This window comes from Ostrea edulis, chromosome 10, assembly GCF_947568905.1.
Source record: "Ostrea edulis chromosome 10, xbOstEdul1.1, whole genome shotgun sequence".
Classification (NCBI taxonomy): Eukaryota; Metazoa; Mollusca; class Bivalvia; order Ostreida; family Ostreidae; genus Ostrea; species Ostrea edulis.
The window spans coordinates 7,030,597-7,051,703 of NC_079173.1; the positions used below are offsets into that span (position 1 = coordinate 7,030,597).

Consider the following 21,107-nt stretch of genomic DNA (forward strand, 5'->3'; position numbering starts at 1 on the left):
AGAAAAACTTTTTTCCTATCATGCATGAATCTAAATAAATCATTGATTTTGCAAAATCTGATGACATCACAGGAGGGTGGAATTACTTTAAAGCTACTGAGACAATGTTTTTCTAAATTTACAGCATTCTGTGGTGTAGAGGGACAGAAATCCCCCGATGAGTAGTAACGAAACCTTTCAATATTGCAATCTTTCAAATTGTTGTTTACTGAGGAATGTCCAACAGACATTGAATGAATACCATGGTCTTTAAGAAAATTGCTGTTGGATTTTGGGCTTATGATTGACTCATGCACAGAAAATCTTACTAGATAATAAATGAGCCAAGAAGCATCTATCAAAATTATGAAACTTGGGTTAAGATATCAGGCTCGATATGGCTTATATCAGCCATTTTTGAAAAAGAGAGAGCATATTGGTTAATTTGCAATCGTTCTGTCAATCCATTGGTAGACCGAGTGTTGTTTGCTCAATACCTTGAGGGTTCCCTGCTCGGCAAACATCAAACAAATATATTGGTATTTCCTAAAGAGAAGATGACCTTAATGATTTTGAGATCAAGGTCAAAGGTCAAACTACTCTGGACATAAGAAAATGTCTGTACAATATCGTAAGAAGCCTTTACTTGATAGTTCACATACTTGGTACACTGGTACCGGTCCTTCTTCCTTAGGTGAGAGGGACCCCTTGTTGTAGCCCCTTGTTGTAGAAGGCTTTAGTCCAACTTTTTCCACGGGGACCTTTACTTTTACATAAATTCACAAAGTTAATCGGTGTGGGTTCGAATCTTGCTCGCGCTGGTAAATGAGAAAGTTTAATTCCCAGTTTACTTTTGGAAGGTCAGTGGTCTCTTCCCAGGTACATTGTATCTGCAGGTTCTCTCTTCCACCAATAAAAAACTTGGCGCCACCATATAACTGAAAAATTGTTGAGTGTGGTGGAAAACATTAATCAATCAATCAATTGATGAAAAACATTACACATTGTGATGATTGGGAACATATGTTTTGTTTTAAAAAATCTGGCAAGAAGTTTACAGTCTCATTCAACATACAATACAAGCTCTTTTGTTAAGCATACACCTTCTCCTTCAAAATAATTTAGAATTTGTCAATTATTGAATCTCATAGAAATTAATTTCTTGCATGCAGTTGGATTTTATAGTTTACTTCTTGGTCTATATAGGTTCAGGATAAGGCAATTGTAAGAATAGCTTGGCTCCCTGTTCCTCTGAAAGGGGTTAATTAAGAAATAGTAGGGATGTGCGATTTTAACTGTTTATCATAATTCGTTCCACAATATGCATCACGATGTGGCAGAGAAAGAAATGGTATAAATTGGACATATATAAATTCCAGAAAAATAACGTTTTTGCATATAGGTTTTAAATTAAATGTTACAATAGGAAGCAACAAGAATAACAATATAATAAATAATATTATTGTAAAAACGCTGAGGAATTGTCATATTTTTTATTTTTCTAGTCACAGGTTTTGAGTCATTTGATTATTATTTGATCTGATTTCTTTGTAGATTATTTGTTTTATTATACAAAATGAATGTTTGAAATAAACTGAGTTTGGCTTCTTTGTGCTTTAACACCAAAGCAGTAACGAAAGTAACACAGACTATAAAGTGTAAACAGTATGTCCCAAAACGTCGTAATAATATCATGATATTGTGAAAAAATTTCCTGATATATCACGATACAAAATTTTTTGGTGATAATAATCCATCCCTAAGAAATTATAAGTGATAAAAAAGTGGGGTGTATTAAACAATCTTCTCAAGAACCAAGAAAAGCCAAAACTTGCCTCACAGCTTCCTCAGTGTAAATTAAAGTTCAAACCGGGAGCATATCCGAGAAGAAGAACAACAAAAGTCGAGAGATCTCGCTCTCTGGCTATCCTGGGAAAACATTCGAAAGTATGGGACAATTAATAAATTGCTTTAATTTTTGTTGATTTTATTCTAATTAGGATAACTGCAGGTAAAAATAAGTAAATTAAATATATTCATGCCATAAATTTGAAATTAATGAAATTCGATTATTTTTCGATTTAATTTAACCAATGGAGAAAATGGGGAAAAATTGTATAGCGCATAGAAACTTTATGCAATTTTGCGCTTTATAAATGAATAAAATAAGAATAATAATAATAATAAAGGTGTATCCGATTAATCCGATTATCGATTAATTTTCCCCCCTGATTGCCCATCACTATCAAATCGTGTAAAACCTATACAATGTAGCAATAAACCTAAATATCAAAAACCTGATGCAAAGAATTGTGAGGCATATCTAAACTTTTCATTGATGTTGACATGTTACGTGACTCAGCTATCAACACATGGCACCAGAATTAACGGCTTCAGTGAAAAAAGGTTTTGGAATGAAAAATCACAGTTCTTTTTACTTTGTACATGTATCCTAAATTGATTTATCATTAACGCAAGTCAAAATATTGAATGCTTTTGACATACTTTTAAAAAATCTTGGTGTTCTCACTTCCGCACACTATTTCCTGGCTAATGACAAGTGTTTGTAAAATTACAGCTCTATGAAATGTCCGCACACTCATCTTACATTAGATTTAAACATCAAAGGAATGTCGAAAGTAAATTTACATTGAGCCAGATTTTATACGTAAGTACAAAGTGTATCCTGTGTAAAAATATATTTTTTTCCACTTATTTTCAAAAGGTCTTTATTTCTATAATAAAAAACTGTCAATTTGAATTGATAAAAAATTGTATCCCTGCCCCTTTTAAGTCTGGGTACTGCTTACTCCTCCTATGCACCTGATCCCACCTCTGGTGTGTCCAGGGGTCCGTGTTTGCCCAACTATCTATTCTGTATTGCTTATAGGAATTATGAGATTGATCACAGTTTGTTATCTTCGCCTTTCATTCAGTATGTTAATAGAAATAAGTGGACTTGATTTACAGGAGTCAGGCAGATGTGTGTGACAATCTAAACTGAATAGGAGTGTTGGATTCAAAAAGTGTACAGCAAAAAAAAAATTTTTAATTTAGAATGTATATCAAAATGACAAACATGTTTTGTTTTGAAGTCTAGACTTAAATACGAACTAAGAAGGTTGATTTAGATTTAAGGTTGTAATGTTGAACATCATCAGACAGAAATTACTGCAGCTGCGTCACAAGACATTGTTTCTGACTTTGATGATGTAATTTTTCTTTTCAGAAAACTTCAATTGCATGCACGGATATAAAATGTTGTTTTCTAGGTCATGCAATGCAATATGACAGCAAGAATCCTGAAACCTAATAGCACAATGCATTTGGGGGAACAAATAAATAGTTGCTGCCATTTCCAAGTAGGTGAAGCTGACTTAATTTTCAAGATGTGTGACTTACATGCACTTTACTTGGCAAGCACATCATTTTGAGTATTAATTAAGGACCCACCTATAGGCAGGAGCCCAGTGATCAACCAGTGCATGTGTTTGTGCATTGACAGTTTTCCAGACTTTTTAAGCTCACAATTGAGCTAAAAGTTCAAGCGAGTTTTTCTGATTGCTTTTTGTCTGGTGTATGTCTTTTCATCCATCTGTATAAACTTGACACGGGGATGGTAAGTGATAGGGATCTCCATCTTCACAAGTCACCAATCAAAACATGGGTTCGAGACAGAGGATGATGCAATGCGCTAAAATTAAATCATCCAATGAGATTCCTTGTTTTAGATGCCAATTTAGGTAACAACATAAACAGAAAGTAAAAAATGGCATCTATATTGACAAAAAGATATTGATAAGTGAAAAGCATCTAAAACTTTGGCTAATTGTTTCCTCAAAGAAAAATGAATTTCCAAAAATCCATTGATGGTACATTTCTGTATTCCGGTAACTGCATGGCCACAAAATCCACACTATGTTGCCATTGCTATGCATGTATAGTTTAATTTTCAGCAGATTATAAAAACCGTTTCCTGATTGGCTCCACGCTACAGGCTGCAACTTCAATCACTTGTTCTGTTTCGAACCTATGTTTTGAATGGTGACTGATGTCAAGGGTAAGTGCGAGATTATATGAATCAATAACCCTTGATTTGTGAAGATGGGGTGTCTTTGAATTTGACCTACTTTTAAGGAAACCTAACCTAGGCAATATCTCCTGAACTATTTAAGGTAGTTTGGTTGGTTGTTTGTTTTATGTGGTGTTGAGAATTTTTCACCCATGGGCTTATCTTATTCTCCAGAACCACTGGGCCAATTTCAATCAAACTTAATTGGTACAAATCATCTTTGTTTGGGTGAATGGGATTCAAGTTTGTTCAAATAAAGGGCTATGCCCCCTTCAAAAGGGAGATAATTACAAAAATACAAAAATCTGTTGGGTCATTTACATATCTTCTCAAGAACCACTAGCTTCCTAACATAGTGCTGAAATTCAAATTTATCAAAATCATTGGTAGGTTGGGGCCAGAATAGGGGATAAAAGTTTTACAGGCGAAGATATAGGGAATTTTTAAAAAAAATTCTGATAGGGAAAATCTTTAAAAATCTTCTTCTCAAGAACCCGTCTGGGCCAGAAAAGTTAAAATTTACATGAAAGCTTCCTGATATAGAGTAGATCCAAGTTTGTGTACTTCATGGTCTTCGGGGGTTAGGATTGGGCCACAATAGGTATCAAACTGTTAATATGCTGATATTAAAGGAAAAATCTTTAATATTATCTTGTTAACTATTTAAGCTAAGGTTTTCTATTTTGTATTTGAAGATTGTTGCAATGTAGAGAGTCAAGGTGACTGCAGTTATCGGGGAAAAAATATAGCTGCGCGGTTTGCAAATACTAATTCTTTGTTTAGAATTGATTGTTTTCACAAAAATATTAAAAGTTATGGCAAAGTATATATAAAGTTAAGATTGTACTGCTTGGTCAGAATTTTTGCTTTGTATAATATACACTGCTTCCCCCCCCCCCCCCCAATTTGTAGAATCGCAACCCAAAATGGGGGTGCATTATACAGGGTGTCAAGTCCCCATTTATTCCTACATTTTCCTATAAACTTGATGGTGTCTATATTTTCCCTTTAAGTAATTAAAATCCCTATAAAACCCTATATGTCCAAAAAAAAAAAAAAAAAAAAAAAAGACAAATGAAAAAGGGAAAAAAACCCAACCCAAAATCCAGGAGCTGATGCTAGATTGATATTCAATTAGATTGTTATGAAGAGAATAACTATGATGATTGTATAAGAAATGTCTATTGAATGGAAAACTGTCCACATCTGAGAGGATTTTGTCTTTGTTTATGTTTAATATTATTTCTTCTCCAGTAAGATACTAGGCTTGCTAGATTTTCTGCAGAAACAAAAAACTTTTATACAAATTCTTTAATAAAAGCCATATGTATTCCTTTAAATCTGCTGTAAAAATTCCTATATTTGCTTTCTAAATTGCAAAAAAATTCCTATAATCCTATATTTTTTTGACCAAAAGTGGCTTGATGCACCCTGTGCAGCATATTAAACACAACTGCATATTGTATTTGGCAAATTACAGTGTATTCTTTACAAAAAGACCTTTCCTGTGATGCAATGGTGTGTGATCTTGTGACCTTGACCTGGAAGTTTGACCTGGTGATCATGTGAGAAAGAAAGATATCACATGACTGTCTTACATGGGTAAAGTCAATCCCATACTGCATGGGATCATGTGAGAAAGGATTGTGTCTATAGACAGCGAAAGTATTGAATATGGAAATCAGTGGGGCATAAAGTAACTGGCAACCTAACACAATAGTAGCAGTGATTCATTTTGAAAATGGTTATCATGAGTCCAGTGGACGCCCCTTGATTACAATAATGAGTCCCGTGCTAAAATCAATGAGTCCAAATTTCATTCCTTCAAACAAACAACCTGACAATCACAGGTATAAACAAACCAAGTTAAGGAAGAAGCTTACTGTTGTCACCTCCTTCTAGAGAATTTATATTTTGCTTTTTATTACAAGCCATCAGCTAATTCATTTGCAGAAAATTCTTATAGTTCATATTGCAAAATGATTTTCAGATGAAGAAAATTCTCAAGGCCAAGTTCATGCAAGTTAGTACAGATCAATCAATGATTTGAATTTTAAGAGTGGTGCAATGTAAATTTTCTGATACTAACCAATCCACACACACAAATAAGTTTATGATCCGCCAAGTTCACGGGTCTGCTTAAAGTTGAATGATGGAAGTTTTTATTCCTAGCTACTTTGCCATTTAGTTTTTCTGTGTTGTGTGCAAATGCTGCAATAATAAATTTTTCTCCATTTTCTTCATTTTTCTCAAATCTTAACGAAGAATAAAGTGTAAACCATATTTGGTGACATTTTTTTTTCACCTTTCGAATTTTCTCAACCTCTATTTCTTTTTCAGGACCGACGTTTGATTTCGGGGACTCCGCATTTGTTTTGTTTTTTACCCGTAGTAACTGACAATAATAATAATGTGCGGCATTTATATAGCGCATTATATAATTTGTAAATTACTCTAAGCGCTTTAACAATGTAAAACATGATAAGATTAATCAGAGCATAAAATATAACATCCAATGAAATAAAACAATTTAAAAACATATTATCATTCACATCACTTTGCAAAAATGTTGTTAACTTTCCTTGATTAGTCGTTTTTTGAAGTAAAAAATCGGTAGAATCGGATTATATGGGAGGAAATTCTAGTTCCCAATTTTGTTTACCCACCGTAATGCCATATATATCATTTTGTTTCATTGGTTAATGCAATGCGAGTTGACCAATGAAATATCATAATTCTTAATTCGGAATATCTCGGGTGTGTAGTACGTTCTGGAGCTTAGATTTTGTACGAATTACCGGAGGGAAAATGAAAACATTTTCATATAATTTCAAGTTTTCATGCGTCCGCTGGGATGCACAGTTATTGAAATAATGCATCCTGAGCAAATTCAATGTGTAATTTACGCAGGACGCACGCCAAAATGAATCACTGTAGTAGAAAAGTGTCAGTCAGACTAGCAAAACTTGTACAAATGGTCATGTCAGACCTACCCATTAAATGCTAGCTGAGTGAATCATTTGAGGTTGTTAATTCAGAAAGTAAAGGAAGTGAACAAATACTAGAAGTGTGAGTGTTTGCATGGATCTGATGTAATATGGAGTGGGTGTGGCTATAAAGTGTGAGTGTTTGGATCTGTTGTAATATGGAGTGGGTGTGGCTATAAAGTATGAGTGTTTGGATCTGATGTAATATGGAGTGGGTGTGGTTATATATAAAGTGTGAATGTTTGGATCTGTTGTAATATGGAGTGGGTGTGGCTATAAAGTGTGAGTGTTTGGATCTGTTGTAATATGGAGTGGGTGTGGCTATAAAGTGTGAGTGTTTGGATCTGATGTAATATGGAGTGGGTGTGGTTATATATAAAGTATGAGTGTTTGGATCTGATGTAATATGGAGTGGGTGTGGCTATAAAGTGTGAGTGTTTGGATCTGATGTAATATGGAGTGGGTGTGGCTATAAAGTGTGAGTGTTTGGATCTGATGTAATATAGAGTGGGTGTGGTTATATATAAAGTATGAGTGTTTGGATCTGATGTAATATGGAGTGGGTGTGGCTATAAAGTGTGAGTGTTTGGATCTGTTGTAATATGGAGTGGGTGTGGCTATAAAGTTTTAGTGTTTGCATCTGATGTAATATGGAGTGGGTGTGGCTATAAAGTGTGAGTGTTTGGATCTGATGTAATATATGGAGTGGGTGTGGCTATAAAGTTATAGTGTTTGCATCTTATGTAATATGGAGTGGGTGTCACTATAAAGTGTGAATGTTTGCATGGATCTGATGTAATATGGAGTGGGTGTGGCTATAAAGTTTGAGTGGCATTTTATAGATTTAGAATATTCTATTTTATGTTATTTTTGTCTTGTGATTTACAGAGTTTGATGAAATGCTTCCTTATGATGCAGGGACAGAGAGAATACTGAGTAAATTAAAATTAGGTGAGTATTGGTGGTTTATAGAGTCTGTATGAGTAATGACAAGGACTGTAAAAGTACTATTTAATGTAATATTGTACAATGTACAGTTTAGAAATGAAATAAAAGACTTGAATGATTGAGTATTTAGACATAAAGCACTAGATCCCGTGGGGATCCAGGTTAGAATAGGTCCTCAGTACCCCCTTGCTTGTCGTAAGAGGCAACTAGATGGGGCGGTCCTTCGGATAAAACCACTAAAACCGGGGCCTCATGTCACAGAAGGTTTGGCACGATAAAGATCCCTTCCTGTATAAAGGCTGTAAGCGCCAAGCATAGGACCTAAATTATGCAGCTCTTTACCGGCAATGGTGACATCTCCATAATGAGAGAAAAATTCACGAGAGGGACGTTAAACAATATACAATCAATCAATGATAAAGGATGAGAGCTCGCAGCCTGTAACACAATGGTTTGTTGTTTTCTAGATGTCTATCAACATCAGGTCATTGCAACTTCTCTTGTATCCAGATATGAGATGAATACAATAAGGCAAATGGTGAAATCTACCTCATTTAGGAGAGAGATTGGGGATCTTTGGATGAGATTTTACTCAATACATTTAGAGATGGGGGGGGGGATTTCTATGGGGTTTGCAACAACCCATATTAATTTTGATGAATTTCGAATACAGTACTGTAATCTGTGTTTTGTTGGCTCCTCAATTTCTAACAAATACACAACAAAAATACACAACAACAAGAAAATCATACTTTATTTAGGTACAGTTGAACTTCAGTATTTTGAACCTTGATATCTCGAACAGCTGTGTGAAAGTGAATTGGAAGTCCCAACTACACTTTATGTATTTCAACCTCAATATCTCAAAACCTTGGATATCTTGAAGATTTTTTGGCACCATTGAGGTCGAGATAGCAAGATTAAACTGTATAACATATTACATAAAGCAAAGAACAAATTGACACAAATCCATTGCTTGTGTTTTCACAGCTTATCACTAAAATCTTTTCACAGTTATTTAATACAGTTTTATCCATTACTGTCATTTTATATCAACCAAATGTTAATCATGATAATTTGACAGACTGTAAATAGTACTGAATACATGCATGTACATGTAACAACCGATGTAAAGTATTTTGAGTAATGCTTAAATTAGCTGTCATTGTTCTCCAAAAATTGAATTCAATGAAAATAACTCGATCTATATTATATATTTCTGTAATAACACAAGTATTTAATCATTTCAAACACTTTTTAACCTTAAAACAGGCACATGCATGTGCAATTTTGGCGATTAAATAATTTTTATTGTCTTGCAAGACAATAATTCTTCCTTTATATCTTTACATTTAAACGGTTATCTAAAGTAGTTTTATTAGGTTTCTCTTGTTTTTGTACAAAATGGATGTTTTTATTTAGTCATTAATATATATTCCTATGTCATTGAGATATTTTGAGAAAAAATGCCCCTTCAATTATTCATCATTTTCTAAACTTTTGGATCATTTATAAATAATTCTAATTGTTTGAAAATATTATTTGGGTATTGTATTTGTTTAATAAATCTATTGTCTTTATTTAATTGAATATTATTTAATTGCATCAATAATTTTCTATCCTGTATAAGCTGACAATTTGTTAAGATCATTTTAAGAATTGCGTTGGGTTAGAGAGCAACAATGCATTAAGCGTACTATAAAAAGCAGCGATGTGTGTTATTACTTTGAATAAAATAGACAACGAAGAATATATGAAAATATCTTTAGCGATTAACACTTATGATCTACCAGTACCAGCCCGGACCTACAGACTAGAACAATTTGTCAGGAGGTTACATTTTGTGTAAAGCAGCATTGCAGAAAGTGAGGTTTGTGTTGCTTCTGCGAACAAAGCATAGATGTATCCCAATAGAGACGCAAACATTTATCAAATGTGTCATCAATTGTTAAATGTACTTGGGTAATTATGATAATTGATGACATACAAGTTAATAACTCTAAGCACATTACGACATGCAGACACCGTAGTTATTGGCTTAATTATGTATGTTCTTATTTCAAAAATTCAAACTGTAGATGTGACATTTGAAGACACGACATTTTGGAATTAACACAGTGACAACTGGTCCGTGTCTTTGGAATTTATTTTTTTCCTTTTTTTCTTGGAAAATTTCGGAGAAGTGTGAGAATTTGTTACATGAGAGTTAGATGGGCTTGAAAAGCATGAGAATCATGCACAAAGCATGAATTATCACATCTGCATGCATTCATTTGCATGCCTTTATTAAGATGCATATACAAATTATTTTGTTGTTGTTTGAGTCACTTTATGTTAGTGGCATTTCTATTGAAGGAAGATGACTTAGATTAACATTGTGGCCCAAACTTTTCTTTGTAGGTGAAATGTCAACAGATTCCCTATCAGATGAACAAATTGAAAAACTGATAAAGTACATCAACCAAAGACTAACTCCAGAAAGCAGAAGTCAGGAAAGAGCTGATTGGTCAACTGAGCTAAATTCAGACAGTAAAAGTGTTGATGATTGGTCAGATAGCCAACCAATGGAAAAGAATCTCATTGATACAGAAGACAAGATGGGAAATTGGGCAGGTTGGTGTTAAACCATAATAAGTATTACAACTTTACATCACAAATTGTCATGGACGGGAATTCCTCAGGAAGTTGATAGGGCCATTTGCTTAAAGCATGGGCACAGATTAAAGTTACTGTATTCAACAGAGATTGTTATGTGTTTGAAATTGAAGAGACCTTGCTCATTTTGATTCATGATGATCAAAATCTTGATATACTGACAGGATGCATACTCTCAAAGTGAGGCGATCGATACCTGTACACCCACTTCAGGAATTCCTGGACATCAGGCAGTGACTTAGTGTTCGGGAATTCCTGGACATCAGGCAGGGACTAGTGTTCAGGTTTTCCTGAACATTATGCAGGGACTAGTGTAGTGCTCTAAGTCGCATCTACTATCAGGTCACAAAATGGCAACCTAGAAATATTTCTGGTCGCCATTTTCAAATTTGTAGTCGCCATGTTCAAAATTTCTAATCACCTGATGGTAAAAGATTTTGTAAATAAGACCTACAAGTTTTTTTTTTAAATTTGAATATCTTTCAAGAAAAAAATCAACACCCATGCAAGCATTTTGTTTGTTTTATTTTTAAACTGAATAGAAATGTGCTGTGAAACATGCTGGATGCTAACAAGTCAAGTATTTACTCTGGCAAAAGTTGTATTGCATTGGGCCATCCTGTATATTTTACAGTACGCTTCTGGGGAAGGAAACCCAGCGTTCCACACAAGGATTTGCTTTAAAGTCCTCAATAAGTGGGCCTTCACAGCTTATGCAAATAAGAGCTTCTACTTTTGTTGGATCTTTTGCTGAACAATCAGTACCAACATCAATAAGAACACTACATCCCGAGTTAGTAATTGTCTGTGAAAATTAGCAGCAACAGTTGCCCCGCTCGACTTACTGCTAATAATGCAGTCACGGACAACGACATGTCTCTTACTGTTACCGTGAATAGTCACACTTCCACATTTGAAAGATGTACACCAGGTCGTGGTGAAATCGGACAATGGGTGTCCAGAAATTGTGGACGTTGCTGGCTGATTGGCCTCACAAATTCTGCAAAACATTTTACAATCTCTGTTTATCAACCACGAAAATTCCTTCAGCCATTAGGACTGGGGTTCTTCCTTTACTTTTGCATTTTTCTTTAGACACAGCTACATCATCTTTAAATGCAGAACTTTCTCCGTGTGATTCTTGAATTTCTTTGTTACATGTACTAGGCCAAGGCTTCTACTTTTTACTACTGATAAATCCAAAGTTCTTTAACCCTCGTTTTACCGCCATCTTGATTGCTTTCAAACGCTGTTTTGGTTTGACCGAGACTGAAAAATATTTATTCAGACTTCCGATCCCGATTACAAAATTCTACTGGATGCCCAATTTTTCTCCATTCGCAAAAATGCAACTTGAATATAACCTCTAGTCGCAAAATCGATTTTCTGGTCGCAAATGCGATCGTTTTACTCGCAACTTGGAGCACTGTAGTGTTCAAGGTTCAGGGTTTAGGAGTCTATCTTTGTGATACAATGGTGTATATGTTTAGCCTGTAGATGTGCAGGTACATTTCAATTAAGTTATGCAAATGACCTATATATTATAGATGAATGACCTATATATTATAGATGAATGACCTATATATTACAGATGAATGACCAATTTGAAGTTTAAATGCAGGCTCAATTACAACTGTATGTTCTAGAATGATGAAACTTACAAGTCCAGTTATACACTTGTAACGATGCATCGGTGTCATTGGCTGAGTGGTTAGAACATTTACTCTGTGGTTGGAAGGTCGGTGTGGCATTGGCTGAGTGGTTAGAGCATTTACTCTGTGGTTGGAAGGTCGGTGTGTCATTGGCTGAGTGGTTAGAACATTTGCTCTGTGGTTGGAAGGTCGGTGTGTCATTGGCTGAGTGGTTAGAACATTTGCTCTGTGGTTGGAAGGTCGGTGTGTCATTGGCTGAGTGGTTAGAACATTTGCTCTGTGGTTGGAAGGTCGGTGTGTCATTGGCTGAGTGGTTAGAGCATTTGATCTGTGGTTGGAAGGTCGGTGTGTCATTGGCTGAGTGGTTAGAGCATTTGATCTGTGGTTGGAAGGTCGGTGTGTCATTGGCTGAGTGGTTAGAACATTTACTCTGTGGTTGGAAGGTCGGTGTGTCATTGACTGAGTGGTTAGAACATTTGCTCTGTGGTTGGAAGGTCGGTGTGTCATTGACTGAGTGGTTAGAACATTTGCTCTGTGGTTGGAAGGTCGTTGGTTTGAGTCCTTCTCTTACGTTGGCTACATTAAACCTAGGACATAGAAGTAAGTAAGTGACTGCACCGCGGCCAAACATTTAGAAGTGAGAGTTACAGGTCTTTAGGACGTGGATCACACATGGCAGGCATGGCACGGCACGATGAAGAAATCTCATTTCTACACCCTTGAGTGCAGTGCATAGGTCAAAATTCATGGCACTTCAACTAAAGCTTAATTTCTATATGTTCAGTAGAACTTCATTATCTCAAACACTGCTATCTCGAATACCTTGGATATGTCGAAGTGAATCGGAAGTCTCAACCACTTATTCTTTAAGTAATTTACCCTCAATATCTCAAATCTTCAGATTTTTTCTCGTTCCCATCGAGTTTGAAGTAACAAGATTTTTCTGTAATTGAAAAAATTGCTCAAAACTTGATTTAAAAAAAAAGATAAAACAGTAAATAGTCCATGGTGATGATCGACAAGCATTTTTAAAATTCTGAACATAAAAATCTAAGGTACAGGTTATTTGCACATTGAGAATATCGTTAACACCTTGTTTGAACCGACCATTAGTTGTTGCATGTACTAGCCTCTGTGGAGTGGTGGTTGTGTGATATTATAAGATTAGAGAGCAGCTGGGCACAGCCACATACTGAAGGCTAAATCACCAATAGCAGGTACAAATAAATACTCACCAAACCCCACAATATCCCCAGGAGAAAAAGCTCTTTCATGTCTTCTCTTTCATCTGTCTTGAGGTCTTTGTTCAATGAAATTTTATAGCTTTCATGCTGATCCCAGAAGTGAGATTTCCACCTGGGGCTTGGTGTGTTTTCTTTGTAAGGTCCACATTCATTCAGTACACATTAGAGAAAAGATTTTCATTCCCACTGACTTCAGATGACCTATTGCAATATGTTAGTGGCTTGTCATATATGTCGTGCATTGTGTAAGATGTTTGCTTTTAATCAAGATGGTATTTGCAAAATTAGAGTATATATAGTTTATGTTACATAGAAAACTATGTAGCTATGCTATCAGGGATTTTTTTTACCCCTTGAACCCAGGGGCCAGGGCCTTCAAGTTTGGGAAAATAGCGATATTTGATTGAAATTGGGAAATTTGTTTCATATAAATAAATAAGAAAAACAAGCAAAAAATTAACCATTTGATATTTCAATATAAATGTGGCTTACACAAGCTTTAATTTCTGGTCTTTGGCAGAGAAGAGAAACTGTCAAAATGTTTTGTAACAGAGTGGCAACAAGGTTGGATGGCACCTCATGGCATATTATCATAAAAGCATCCATCATTTGGGAATTTTTAGGCATCATTTTGGGAAAAACACCTGCTTTTCAGCATTGGGAATGGGGCCGAATTTCGGCCCTGTACAGACCCTTAAAAAAATCCCTGACTATGAAACCGTATTAACCATATACCCTGCTAGCATGTCTAGATTCTAGAATTTTTGGGTTGATCTGGTGTCTGCGTAATATATACATATTCACTACATATATATGTTAACGTGCAACTGTAATGGAAACATTAAACGTGCTCATAACTTTTGATGGAGAGTGATACATCTTTCATGTTTCATGTATGCATTCCTTATGACTTTGTAACTGACCTTGGATATTTGTACTTTAGAGAAAAATTAACCTTGACAATATTTCCTGAACTGTTTAAGGTTGGACTTTCATATCTTGTATATAGATTCCTAAAGACAAGGCCATAATATACCATACCATGATCATTGACCTTTTGACCTTGTATCACAGTTATGGGGCCACAATATGAGGTTAAAAGATTTCATGGAAATAAAGATTTAGAAAAAATCTTAAAAATACAACAGCTGAATAACAGCAGAGTCAAAGGTGACTCAGGTGAGCAATGTCGCCCATGGGCCTCTTGTTACTTTCATTATACATATGCATTGTGAATAGCCCTCAGAAATGTATATGTGTAAAACATTTTAAATAATCCTCTTTATTGCTATTGATACTAAATTGAAACTAAATGGATATTCAGAAAGAACAGGTAGTCCTTTACCAAATTTGCAAATTTCATGACCCAGGGAGTTGGGGTTTTAGTTCCATGGTAGATTTCTTTATGCTTGCTGATATGTACTGTATAAAAACTAAATGCAATTCACAGACAGAAAAAGCAGAAAAGGATGTACCAAAATTGTGAATTTTACAACCCTAGGGTTTTGATTGTAGGACAGGTCCAAATCACTTAATTTCATCAGTATAGGCATTTAATTTCATCAGTATAGGCATTTTTGGGAGCATTTTTAAAGTTTTAAGAACACATCATGTTTTTATATTGTTGCTGAATATTAGAATTTTGCTTAGATAAGCAGATCAGGAATTTTAATTTTTAATTAATACCCAGGACCCAAGTTTGCACATTTTTACCCCAAAGGTTGTAGTGGTGGGGTGACTGTTAAGACCTGTGGGCCTCTTGTTAAATTTGTCATTTAATTCAAGGTTATTTCACTATTTAGATTAAGTTTACAAATAATGTTTTAGAAGTGTTCTTAAAGCAAAATTTTTGTATCGAAGAATCAAGACATAATGATTTTTACACACACAAATAAAACTGACAACATCCGGTTTTCAGAGTTTGAAATGAGCAGTTATTGTAATATGATCAAGATGGAGGGGCCACAGAGGTGTGATCAGTCAACAGGGGATGCTTACTCCTCCAAGGCACATGATTCCACCTCTGAAGTGTGTCCAGGGGTCCGTGTTAGCCCTACTCTGAATTTTGTATTCTTTATAGGGTTTTAGGAGATTGATCATTGTTTGTTATCTTCATCATTTATTTTGCAACACTTCTTAACTAATTTTAGATTGAATTTCTTTTTTATACGCCCGTCTTAAGACGGGACGTATTATGGTATGGCGTTCATGTCCGTCCGTCTGTCCGTCCGTCTGTTAGCTTTTTCGTGTCCGACCCATAACTTAAATACTACAAGGCCTAGAATCATTAAACTTTGTCTGTAGATACATCTTGAGTAGAAGGTATGTCGCACATTAAAACCAGGTCACTGTGACTTCATTAAGAAGATATCCGTCTGTCCGTCCGTCTGTTAGCTTTTTCGTGTCCGACCCATAACTTAAATACTACAAGGCCTAGAATCATCAAACTTTGTCTGTAGATACATCTTGGGTAGAAGGTGTGTCGCACATTAAAACCAGGTCACTGTGACTTTTCATTAAGAAGATACCTGTCTGTCCGTCCGTCTGTTAGCTTTTTCGTGTCCGACCCGTAACTTAAATACTACAAGGCCTAGAATCATCAAACTTTGTCGGTAGATACATCTTGGGTAGAAGGTGTGTCGCACATTAAAACCAGGTCACTGTGACTTTTCATTAAGAAGATATGGCCATATATGGCAAAAACTTGTCCGGCTCATAACTTGAAAACTATTAGACCTAGAATCACCAAAATTGGTCAACTAATGCATCTTAGGTAGAAGGTGTGTCGCATCCTACTTTAAGGTCACTGTGACATTTAATTAAGGTGATATAAAAAAAAATGTTTTAATGGGTACAATCTATACTGTTAACAATATGTGACGGGCGTATCATGTGCCGTGGCGGTGCACTTTATTGTGTTCAGTGATACATGTACTGAGGTGTCCACAAAGGTCATGGCCATCTTTTGTGTTAAAGAAGAGATGATGTTAATCTTTCATCAGTAGAATTGATGTTCCTTTTATCTTTAGGAGAGGAAAGGATGTAAAGCTTAGGGGTTATCAGTGCTTTCTGTTTAGACAAACTGTGTTTATTTGGTTACAGAGGACAGAGAGCTTGCTGTAGCAGAGCCTGATAGTGACGAAAGGATTGGAGATGTACTGGAGAAAACAAAACAGGAAAACAGAGGCACAGAATTAGTTCCAACAAGAGAGGATAGCATGAAAGGTAGTGCTCAAACAGTCTCTCCTTGTAGGACTACTATAGATATACAAATATACCAAAGGCTCGGGTGAGCAATTCTGATGGAAATTTGTGTGTGTGCGTCCAATGTTAACTTTCTATAATTTTTACTTTCCCCACAGAATCACCGGCCTTATGAAAACTTGCAGCAAATAATTCTTAGGTAAAGAATAAGGCTGTCACGGTTCAGACCTCGGTTTTCATTTTTTTTGGTTCGGTTTTATTTTAAGTGATAAATCAGTTAATGATTTCAAGAAGAATGTGGACCCAGAAGTACTAGTATTTATTTTTAAGTACAAATGCAAACATCAATTTCTAATGTATTTTTCATTCAACAAAGCAGCAATCAATAAGTAATATTCATCTAAAGTCAACGTTATGTACAATACAACAGGTAACATATTAAATAATAGTAGGTGAGGTACTGCCAATTCAGACCTATGCATGGTGCTTATGACTGTAGCAGTAATAATTCTTCAACATGCCAACGCCTGCAGCAACACGGGACCTCCGTTTTTAAAGTCATATCCGAAAGACCTGTGACTCTCACGACTAAATGCTGGGCGTTTGGCAAAGGAGAAATCACCACCTATGTCTATGTCTTTAGTTTGAATGGGGCTTGAACTCATGACCTCCTGGTCACGAAGTGAACGCTCTACCACAGAGCTACCACAATCCTTTAACTTGCACAGTTTGATGACTGTGATTATTTTGTAAACAACTTCTGACTCCCCCCTTTCTTAGAAAAATAAGTATACACACCTTTGCAATTTCTTTCCATATGTCACCATGTTTCGTTTTACTATTACCGATGTTACGTGGAGTTTTATTGGTTAGAATAGCATTTAAAAAATATCGAACCAATCATAGCACATGTAGCAAACAAAATGGGATATGGTAAAACGTAAACAAAATCCAGAAAATACAAACGGAACCAAATGTGTTTTTACCGACTTTTTGGTTAACCTTAGTAATGAACCCCTGAAGCAGACAAGCGAAAGCTTGCATGAAAGCTGACTTATATCATTAAAATTCTAGTAACTTCAAACCATATGTCCTATGGACATATTGCTTCATGGTTTTGTGGTAATCGTAACTGAACTGCTGCAATTCATTGCATGATTGGGATTGACTTTGATTTGGCTTTCTTCATCGTGCAATTCCAGAGAAGAAGAATGTGGAGACAATGAAGGGGCTGGCGACCAGAAAGATTCCAACTGTCTCCACAACTGACATGGAAGCCACCTCAAACACTAATAAACCTGTACAGACAGATGTGTACTGGATACAGACAGGAGGAAGGTAACATAGAGAGAGGGCTATCTCAAACACCAATATATGTCTACTGGATACAGATAGAGGTAATATAGAGAGGGGCTATCTCAAACACCAATAAACCTGTACAGACAGATGTCTACTGAATACAGATAGAGGTAATATAGAGAGGGGCTATCTCAAACACCAATAAACCTGTACAGACAGATGTCTACTGGATACAGGTAGAGGTAATATAGAGAGGGGGCTATCTCAAACACCAATAAACCTGTACAGACAGATGTCTACTGAATACAGATAGAGGTAATATAGAGAGGGGGCTATCTCAAACACCAATAAACCTGTACAGACAGATGTCTACTGGATACAGACAGGAGGAAAGTAATATAGGTAATATAGAGAGGGGACTTTCCCTAACAACACAAACAGACTATGAATGTGATGATATATACCAGATTCTAACAGCGAGTGCAGCATTATTCAGTACAGACTGTTTAGGAGGAGATGGCAGAGAAATGAGTCCGTGGGTAGAAATTAGTGATGTCTACAGTTTAGGAGGAGATGGTAGAGAAATAAGTCCATGTGTAGAAATTCGTGATGTCTGCTGTTTAGTAGTTGGTAGAGAAATGAGTCCGTGGGTAGAAATTAGTGATGTCTACAGTTTAGGAGGAGATGGGAGAGAAATGAGTCTGTGTGTAGAAATTCGTGATGTTTGCTGTTTAGTAGTTGGTAGAGAAATGAGTCTGTGGGTAGAAATTAGTGATGTTGACTGTTTAGGAGGAGATGGGAGAGAAATGAGTCCGTGGGTAGAAACTCGTGATGTCTGCTGTTTAGTAGTTGGTAGAGAAACGAGTCCATGGGTAGAAATTAGTGATGTTGACTGTTTAGGAGGAGATGGTAGAGAAATGAGTCCGTGGGTAGAAATTAATGATGTCTACAGTTTAGGAGGAGGTGGTAGAGAAATGAGTCCGTGGGTAGAAATTAGTGATGCTGACTGTTTAGGAGGAGATGGTAGAGAAATGAGTCCATGGTTAGAAATTAGTGATGTCTACAGTTTAGGAGGAGATGGTAGAGAAATGAGTCTGTGGTTAGAAATTAGTGATGTTTACCGTTTAGGAGGAGATGGGAAAGAAATGAGTCCGTGGGTAGAAATTAGTGATGTCTGCTGTTTAGTAGTTGGTAGAGAAATGAGTCCGTGGGTAGAAATTAGTGATGTCTACTGTTTAGGAGGAGATGGTAGAGAAATGAGTCCGTGGTTAGAAATTAGTGATGTGTACAGTTTAGGAGGAGATGGTAGAGAAATAAGTCTGTGGTTAGAAATTAGTGATGTGTACAGTTTAGGAGGAGATGGTAGAGAAATAAGTCTGTGGTTAGAAATTAGTGATGTCTACAGTTTAGGGGGAGTTAGTAGAGAAATGAGTCCGTGGGTAGAAATTAGTGATGTTTACCGTTTAGGAGGAGATGGTAGAGAAATGAGTCCGTGGGTAGAAATTAGTGATGTCTGCTGTTTAGTAGTTGGTAGAGAAATGAGTCCATGGGTAGAAATTAGTGATGTCTACTGTTTAGGAGGAGATGGTAGAGAAATGAGTCCGTGGTTAGAAATTAGTGATGTGTACAGTTTAGGAGGAGATGGTAGAGAAATAAGTCTGTGGTTAGAAATTAGTGATGTGTACAGTTTAGGAGGAGATGGTAGAGAAATAAGTCTGTGGTTAGAAATTAGTGATGTCTACAGTTTAGGAGGAGTTAGTAGAGAAATGAGTCTGTGGGTAGAAATTAGTGATGTTTACCGTTTAGGAGGAGATGGTAGAGAAATGAGTCTGTGGGTAGAAATTAGTGATGTCTACAGTTTAGGGGGAGTTAGTAGAGAAATGAGTCCGTGGGTAGAAATTAGTGATGTTTACTGTTTAGGAGGAGATGGTAGAGAAATGAGTCCGTGGGTAGAAATTAGTGATGTCTGCTGTTTAGTAGTTGGTAGAGAAATGAGTCCGTGGGTAAACATTAGTGATGTCTATTGTTTATGATATAACAAGAATTCTGAGAGAGCATTTACAGTAACCAAACATCATTCAGATTGTCTTCTTGGAATCTGAGAATTCTTGTGACCAGTCAGAAGGACTCCAGTGTAGTCAAGGTCACTTTTCACAGTTATTTTTTTTTCTTTTCAGGTTAAATGGGGATCAAGCAGAGAAAATTCTGAAACTGATTGACCAAGCCCTAGAAGCAGAGAATGCCAACATCAGAATTGTTCAGGCTGAGTAAGTTTTCAGGATGTTCCTGTCTGGTGTGCTGTTATGATAAGCATGGCCATGCAATGGTGTTGATACATCGGCATATTGCAGTATACAGTATACATTTATGGAATGGGTATGAGGGAAATAGCAGATTTATGGTCCTGCCGAGGAGGACTGTAAATTTGCTATTTTCCCCGAGTACCCATTCCATAAACTGTTTTATGAAACCGAAACAATTTCAAAAGTATTCGTTAAACCAGATTTATTCATTTCTTGGATATAACACTCACCAAATTGTCAATATCTCTTAAATTTCTTTCAGTGAGATAAGTTGTTAGTATATTTACAGCAGTTTTTACAACAGCTTTTGTGTGTGTAGACTCGATTTGTTATCTATGATCGACTGTAGTTGTTCCTCAGTAAGAAAATCAAATCTCCCCTCCTCCATCATATCAGCTGTTTCTGACGTATTATCATTGCATCACAAACTCGAGATTCTTGGAATGCTCCGCCCACTGCAAAATTGATTGGTTAAGAATATTAATGAATATTTATGAGGGAGTAGTCCAAGGTACATGCAGTAGCTCTGATTTTACAGGAAGTAGTCCTCAGATGGGAGAAGTAGTGTATTTTCAGGGAAATAGACAGTTTTATGGTATTCATTTTTTTTTGATATAGAGTAATAACAGTAAGGGTTTAATAATAATTACAATCTTATTTCAAAATGTTTTTGGAATATCACTATATATTGCACACTGCATGAGCATACTGTAAATCTCTTTCTGACACTAGTTTTTGCACAGTCTTGATATGTGGGAGTGATC

At 36.0% G+C, this 21,107-nt stretch overlaps 1 protein-coding gene across 1 annotated transcript in view; it reads left to right on the top strand.

Annotated features, from left to right (window-relative positions):
• The window catches only part of LOC125666668 (receptor-type tyrosine-protein phosphatase N2-like), a 132,152-nt gene that overhangs the window by 41,441 nt on the left and 69,604 nt on the right, over positions 1-21,107 (top strand). Inside the window, exons 4-8 of the mRNA XM_056151776.1 lie at positions 7,927-7,989; positions 10,387-10,599; positions 16,640-16,762; positions 17,944-18,079; positions 20,218-20,307. Of these exons, the coding sequence (XP_056007751.1) occupies positions 7,927-7,989; positions 10,387-10,599; positions 16,640-16,762; positions 17,944-18,079; positions 20,218-20,307 (625 nt within the window). The remainder of the gene's footprint in view (positions 1-7,926; positions 7,990-10,386; positions 10,600-16,639; positions 16,763-17,943; positions 18,080-20,217; positions 20,308-21,107) is intronic.